At 41.8% G+C, this 7,402-nt stretch overlaps 1 protein-coding gene across 2 annotated transcripts; it reads right to left on the bottom strand.

Moving 5' to 3' along the window:
* Positions 1-1,330: 1,330 nt before the first annotated feature.
* LOC116377936 (rho-related GTP-binding protein RhoG-like) lies at positions 1,331-7,379 on the bottom strand. Of its 2 annotated transcripts, XM_031839697.1 has the most exons (4): positions 3,947-7,379; positions 3,455-3,614; positions 2,934-3,104; positions 1,333-1,974 (listed from the first exon to the last, which is right to left on the bottom strand). In XM_031839697.1, exons 2-4 carry the CDS (start codon positions 3,581-3,583, stop codon positions 1,699-1,701), a joined length of 576 nt encoding a protein of 191 aa, XP_031695557.1. In that variant the 5' UTR covers positions 3,584-3,614; positions 3,947-7,379; the 3' UTR covers positions 1,333-1,698. The 2 variants fall into 2 exon arrangements, with proteins under 2 accessions (XP_031695558.1, XP_031695557.1); XM_031839698.1 differs by lacking the exon at positions 3,947-7,379 and having other exon boundaries at positions 1,331-1,974; positions 3,455-3,613.
* Between the last annotated feature and the right edge of the window lie 23 nt (positions 7,380-7,402).

The raw sequence follows: 7,402 nt of genomic DNA, 5'->3' as shown, positions 1-7,402 counted from the left end.
GTATATAATCAGCTAAATGTTCTTTCCTTAGTGTTGTTTCTGGCGCCCCCTGTGGACTGCAGTGGTAGTGTCTCTGAGCACCAGACTCCCTTTAGAACCTCTTGTTCTGCTGCTGCTGGTCTGACAGTCTGACCTCTCAGTCCTGGTTCTGGTTGAGCTGAGCTGGAGGTGCTTTGCGTATCTAAACTCAGGTGTGTTTGTGGTCTGATTCTTTTATCTGACGCCACAAGAGTCCTTTCATGGTTTGGGGAAGTTCTTCTCCTGCGGGTCATTAAACTCACTTCCTCAAACTGCTTTTCCCTGAACATCAGAACTCTTCACAGAACAACAGCAACACAGAGAGACGTCTGTTTTATGAAAATAAGGAAATTACTGCAGGTATTTCTAGTAATAAATGTATTTAAATCTGTCCATGACTCTGAATATCAGTTAGAAACTATGGTCCAAAAATATATATATTATGAATTATATTATAGACTGAACCAACCAGCAGTATATAAAGTATTTAAAATGAGCTCCACCTTTAAAGGGATGAACACATTAATGCATCAATAAATATCATACAATAATATGAAATATATCTTTCTGCATAAGGAGTACTTTTTCTACTTTTAGTGTATTTTGATACTTTTGGTGCATTTTAAAAAGGTTTCATGAGGATTTGAATCTCTCAATCTGAAGACATGAAACCATTCACACTAAGACAGAAAAGGTTTCAATAAAGAAGATTATATTAAAATCATTAATGTGCATGTAAGCGTCTCAGAGTGAACAACCGTTTATTTAACTTCCTTATTTCTATTTACATCAGTTCATGACGCCACCTGAGCTGCTTCCTGTCCGACCCGCTCTCCTCACCGCGATGACGAGTCATCAGATAGTTTAGGTGTTAAATCAATACACCACCCCAGAAATCAGACAGAAAGTTCCTGATATATATTATTTTGTCACGCTGACTATTTCTCATATTTGTATATTTGGAACTACGCTTCCTGTAACGCTTTGTAGGATTCAAACAGGAAGTTTAATGTCACCATGAACCATCATTCTGGGTCTGTCCACGGTGAACCGGTCTCTGCTGGAGGATCTGGGTCTGTCCACGGTGGACCGGTCTCTTCTGGAGGATCTGTCTCTGCTGGAGTCTGAGCTGAAGGAGGTTCTGGTGAACCTGCATGAATTCATCTGGTTCACCAGAATCCGACCCGGTGGCTCCGATGACGAGCATTAAGAATAACTCTATAGAAACAGACCATCTTCTCTCTGATGGTCTCTTTACTGATGGAGGTCTGATAGAGGATCAGGACTACACTGAGACTGGTTCAGGACCAGTTTAAAGTTCTTCACAGTAACTTTAATTTACCTTAAACTTTACCACAAGACACCAAATAATATGAGAAGTCATCAACATTTAAACCGACACAGTGGAGTTTCATTTAGATTTTAATTATTATAGTTCATTACAGCATCAGAAATGCTTTAAATTAATGCCCCCCCCCCCTCCCCCAAAACAAAACCTCAAACTTAGACCCATAAATTTCCCCGTACTTCGAACACTGAGCCCAAAACAACCAAAGATAAAATTCTAACCAAACATTAAAAAGACACATGTTTAGCATCGATTCATCCCAACAGTCTCTCAGGCGGCGTTGCCACGTTAACCCGTCGTTTTGTGGGCGTGGTCGTTTTGTTGGCTCCGCCCTACAGCAGCACGCAGTGCTTCTTCTGCACGGCGGGCGTCGGGTTGAGGAAGGCCCTCACGGCCTCGGCGAACACGTCCTTGATGCCGTCCTGGTTCAGGGCCGAACACTCCAGGTAGCGCACGGCGTGGATCTGGCGGGCGAGCGCGGCGCCCTGCTGGTGGCTGACGGGCATCTGGTTCTGCTCCTTCAGCTTCCTCTGGGTCTCGCCGTCGTTCCGGAGGTCGCTCTTTGTGCCGACCAGGAGGATGGGGACGCTGGGGCAGTGGTGAGACACCTGCAGACGAAATGGAGTCCAGTAAATATTACGGAAACTAGAAACTACTTCGTCCTTAACTTAAAGGCGGAGCTGGTTCAATTATTTCATTCAGTCTGGAAAACACAAAGAAAATGTATCAGAAATAGTTTTTTTTATTTTGGTTCTGCAGGCGTCAAAAAAGGAAAATAACCGGTTTCTTTTTTCATCATTAAATTAAAAACCCTCATATTTTTATTTTCTACAGAGTTTCTCTAAAGTGTTTAGTCTGAATACGACGTTAACAAACACTGGAGCTGCTCTCTAATACTTAGAATATAACAGCATGCTGCCTTACGCACCTTACGCCTTACGCACAGAAAAACAGAAGTAAGTTTTATTCTTTGATGCCAATGAAGAAACTAAATCCTGACCTGTTGAGACACACAAGACATTAGATTTGATACTTTATAATAACAGCTGGTTAGCTTAGCTTAGCTTAGCTTAGCTTAAAGACTGGAAACGAGGGGAAACAGCTAGCCTGTCTCCCAGCAGAGAATTATTGTTTTTACATTTAGTTTTTTAACAAGGTGTTAATCAGTGTTCGTAGATGTTTTTGAATATGTTTACAGAGTTATGGTGACTCATTGTGACGTCACATGACATATAAATAGTTATAAGACCACAAAGTAAATTACATTAGATCGTTTTTTAAAGATTTCATATATTTTTCAATACAAAAACTATTTGCATTGCTTGTGTCATGTGATAACATTTATAACTTGAATAAATATAAAGAACAGACTAATGAAGGAGAAAATGTGCTGATGAACACAATTCTCATAACATTTTGTGATGCCTTCAAGACCCTGAAATGTATAAACTTAAAAGTAGGAAATTACAGCGCTCTCGTTTTTATCAATTAATACATAAGACAAAAATGTCTCAAGCTGTAAAAGAGACATTAAAACTCCAATAAATTAAAAAACAAAACCTCTGACCTCAGGATGCCACTTGTGTTTGATGTTCTCGTAGGAGGCGGGGCTTGAGATGGAGTAGCAGATGATGAAGACGTTGGTCTGGGGGTAGGACAGCGTCCTCAGCCGGTCGTACTCCTCCTGACCCGCCGTGTCCCACAGGTTCAGACTGATGGTCCTGTTGTCCACCGTCACCTGAACGCACCGCACATACACATTAATTTGTTTCAGAAACTTCTCAAGCGATTTGCATTTTTTATCTGTATATTTATCTGACTAACTGAATATTTTTGGGATGTTCTTTTTTTTTTAGACAAAACAAGATTTTGGAAGACAAAAAAATGGGATAATTCCGAAGATTTTTCCCTATTTTCTGGTATTTTAGACCAAACGATTAATGAAGAAAATCAAGTTTAGATTATTTGATAATGAAGATAATCGTTAGTTAAAGACGGACACACACTCACTCTCACACACTCTCTCACACACACTCGCTCATACACGCCTACTCACACACACACTGACACGCACACACCTATACACACCTGGCTGCTGTAGTTGTCGAACACAGTGGGGATGTACTCTTTGGGAAACGCTCCGGTTGTGTATGAGATGAGGAGGCAGGTCTTCCCCACAGCACCGTCACCCACGACCACACACTTTATACTCTGCATGACGACCTCTGACCTCTGACCCTTCAGCAACCTGCAACACAACAAGACAACATTTTATTATTTGGCATTCTTCTAGTTTTTATGTGAATTTATACTTTACTGAAAGTATATATTCTACTTTATACTGTACTACATCTCAGAGGTACATGTTGTACTTTTTACTGTACTACATCTCAGAGGTACATGTATTTTTACTGTACTACATCTCAGAGGTACCTGTACTTTTTACTGTACTACATCTCAGAGGTACATGTATTTTTACTGTACTACATCTCAGAGGTACATGTATTTTTACTGTACTACATCTCAGAGGTACATGTATTTTTACTGTACTACATCTCAGAGGTACATGTGTATTGTTACCTGTCCGAGTTTACCTTCAGTGATTCTGATTGGTTCACTCGTTGCTCCGGCTGTCAGAGACACTTCAGTTTCCTTCAGTCAACACAGTTTGTTCAGAGACACGGGACGTCCCATCGTCTGACTGCGAGAGGGGGGGATAGAGGGGGGAGGTCAGTATTTGTGTTTATGGAAATGATCGCTGCAGAAGGAAACGGTCTCCAAACAAAACAGAGATGTTAATCTGCTCACACACACACGCAGTCAGTCAGTCAAAACTGTATTTACATTTATGTGACAGAAAGACGACTGTTTAGATTTCTATTATTTGTTTCTCCTCCAGGAGGACAAAACCTCTTTTGTGGTGCAGCTGTCGGGTCAGTGAACCTCGAGTCCAGAGTCGTGGACGTTCAAGTCCAAGTCACCGAGTGTAAATTGATTGATTGCATGTGTACTTTTATTGTGAAGAGCATGAAACAGGAAGTGCTTTTACTTTGAGGAGCGAGAAGTAGCATGGTACGTGTCTTGTTGATGCTAACAATGATGATGATAAGAAAAAACCTATATGTCGGGTGCAAGATCGCACTCTGTTCACTGTAACAGTTGTAACTGCAGTTTCAGACAGTAAACGTGTTCCGTTCAAACCCAGACGTGTCTTGGTCGTCAGTAGAAGCTCCACTTCACAACACCGAGGTCACGTTCAGGGCACCAACTCATGTTCCACTCTCTGATGATGTTCCAGTTACCAAGTCATTAAGCTAGAGTCATCAGGGTCAAGTCCAAGTTACCAAATTATCCAAGTTCCTCTCTGAGTCATCCAGATTATGTCCAAGTCGTCCATATCCTGTCCGAGTAACCAGGGTCGTGTTCTGGGTATCAACTCATGTTCGAATCTCTGAGGTGATATCCCAGTCACCAAGTCATTGAGCTGGAGTCACTTGGGTCAAGTCCGAGTCACACAAGGTCATCACTGAGTCATCCAGATTATGTTCATGTCACTAACGCCTTGTCCGAGTCACCTGAGCCATGTCCAAGTCACTAAGATTATGTCCAAATCACCAGGGCCATGTCCAAGTCCCCAACATAATTTCTGAGTCATCCATTTTATGTGTAAGTCGTCCAAGTCCTGTATAAGTCACACAAGTCATGTCCGAGTCACCAAGAGTTGTGTCCAAGTCGTCAAGAGAGTCGTGTCCAAGTCAGAAAAGGTCATTTCTGAGTCCTCCAGATTGTCTGAGCCAAAAAGATGACGGACGAGTCACTAGATCATATCCAAGTCATGCAGGTCAAGACCAAGACACCCGGTCTATGTTCAAGTCACCAAGTCATGCTTGAGTCCTTGAGATCGTGCCAGAATCACCAAGATTGTGTCCGAATTACCCAAATTGCTCCCTGATGTCATGTCCATGCCCCGCAGATTATGTCACGTCTGAGCCTCAAAAATCTGATTAACTAAAGTAATGTTGACCCAGAAGTTATGTTCCTGTCAGTCTGAGTGCAACATCTTTGAAAACCAGCGAAGAAGAAGAAAAAGCGTTTTGATGCCAGAGTGTTGGATCTGTGTCAGTAAAAGTCTGTTTCACAGTCTTAGTTTGAGTTTTCTGTGTCTTTGTGCCGCTACAGAGGGAACGTGTAATAAAGGACAAATAACAGTGAGAAAGTGATCCGATGAACATAACTCTGAGTTGTGAACAGTAACATAGTGACTCTGTCGCGTCTCTCTCCAGATGTCTGGATAGAGAAAGTGGCTCAACCCAGACTCTGGGGAGGCCGACCCCACCCTCCTCTCTCTCTCTCTGGGCGGAGGTCGGCTGATCTCACTCCTGCTGGAAGCTTCAACCTGTGATCTCACTTTCTCCTGCTGACTCTGCTCTCCTTCATATCGTTGAGACGTGACGGCGTGAGGAGGACTGTGACCTCGGAGGAAATATTCAGATCCTTCACTTAAAGTACAACTCTGTCTTTGGCTCTCAGCTCCAGCACCTTTGGTTCCTTTCATCTTTAAAAACACAAATATATAGTTTCTTCAGTAATCTCCTAAAACAGCTGCTCACTGTAGTTTTTAGGAGTGAATTTGTTCGGGACTATTTTCAGCGGCGGATTAATCCACATTTGGTGCTCGAGTGAGTAGGACGGTCAGAATAAACTGACTGAAAGAGATGTATGAGGCTTAAAATAATTACAGAAAAATCAAGAAACTGCCTCTAAAACAACAGATAATATTCACCTGAAAGAAACGTTTCAAGTGTTGTAACGATGTCCTTTTGTAACTCGCATGTAGTTTTGGGGAAAAGGGAAGCTTTCAGTAGAAAAATCTCATTGTGGTTTCATGTTGAAATAATGCAGCAACTTCAGTAAAGAAGCTGCATCAACGTAGAGACTTAATGAGTTTCATTAATTATATTCACTGATTTCTTCAAAAGCTATAAAGTTTAAGACGTTTAATGTTACTCAATAACTTACGAGACAACTTGGATGTCACTTTAAATAGTTGCGTCTCTGTTTGGCTGCAGTTCCTCTAACGTTTGCTGTGATCAAACTGTGACTGCTTTGAAGTCTATGGGAAAACCCTCCATTCCTCTCCACAAAGACAAAGACAGAACCGTTTTCATAAAAGACTTCATGCTCCCAGTAAGTCATTTCTGTGTCTTTGTGGTCAAAATTATAATTCTATTCTACTTTTTAATGTCAGATATGTACAATAACTACAAACAAACAAACACATTAACATTAAAAGATAAGTAGAAACTGCACCAAACAGCATCTGAAAGTGTTATTTTCAGTCTGAAAACAGATCTGAGGTCAGTGTGCTGACAGAGTCAAACTGTGAGAGGAAGAAAGAATAAAACACGTTGAGACAAAAGAGGAAGAAGGATCGAGATCAGTAACCTGTAATCTGACGACCGTTCATTGTGTAAAAGAAACCTTCCTCTCCGTGTGAGAGAGAGAAACTTCAGTGTGAATCTGAAGCTAACACGTTGTGTTTTATTTTAGCAGCTCGTTCATAGCGGCCCTATTGTTCGGCTCACGGCCGAGTTTGGTTGTAACTTTAGAATATCCAGCATCCAAAGTTAATATTTAGTCTAAATTGCACCAAATTCGAGAGAACACTCAAAGCAAAACACCCAACAAGTGTGAAGCAGATCAGATGAGTGTTTCTAGACATATGTGAATGACACACAGACAGATTTCTAGAGTTAGATGACAGTTAAAGGTTCTCAATACAGTTCAGAACATATCGATTGCCTCCACACGGCTCTCAACATGGCGAAGGCTGAGCCTGCGGCTAGCAGCTAACGGTGCTAACAGCGCAAACAACGGCAACAGTGCTGACAGAGCTAACTGTCTACCTGAGGGCTCGACATTGAAACCGCTGTATGAGTGCTCACGTGCACTAACGTCACGTAAAGTGAAGTCAAAGCTTCATGTCTTTAACCTGCATTCTCTCTAGTGTCCACCAGGGGGCGACTCCTCTGGTTG

This window comes from Anarrhichthys ocellatus, unplaced genomic scaffold, assembly GCF_004355925.1.
Source record: "Anarrhichthys ocellatus isolate YVR2014 unplaced genomic scaffold, GSC_Weel_1.0 scaffold1868, whole genome shotgun sequence".
In the NCBI taxonomy this organism is placed as follows: domain Eukaryota; kingdom Metazoa; phylum Chordata; class Actinopteri; order Perciformes; family Anarhichadidae; genus Anarrhichthys; species Anarrhichthys ocellatus.
This window is presented reverse-complemented; position numbering and strand designations above follow the sequence as displayed.

Coding starts and splice junctions, on each gene's coding strand:
- LOC116377936 (XM_031839697.1), bottom strand. CDS start 3,583: ATGCAGAGTATAAAGTGTGTGGTCGTGGGTGACGGTGCTGTGGGGAAG. Junction 3,105..3,454: donor TCGACAACTACAGCAGCCAG/GTGTGTATAGGT, acceptor CGGTGCGTTCAG/GTGACGGTGGACAACAGGAC. Junction 1,975..2,933: donor AACACAAGTGGCATCCTGAG/GTCAGAGGTTTT, acceptor TTTCGTCTGCAG/GTGTCTCACCACTGCCCCAG.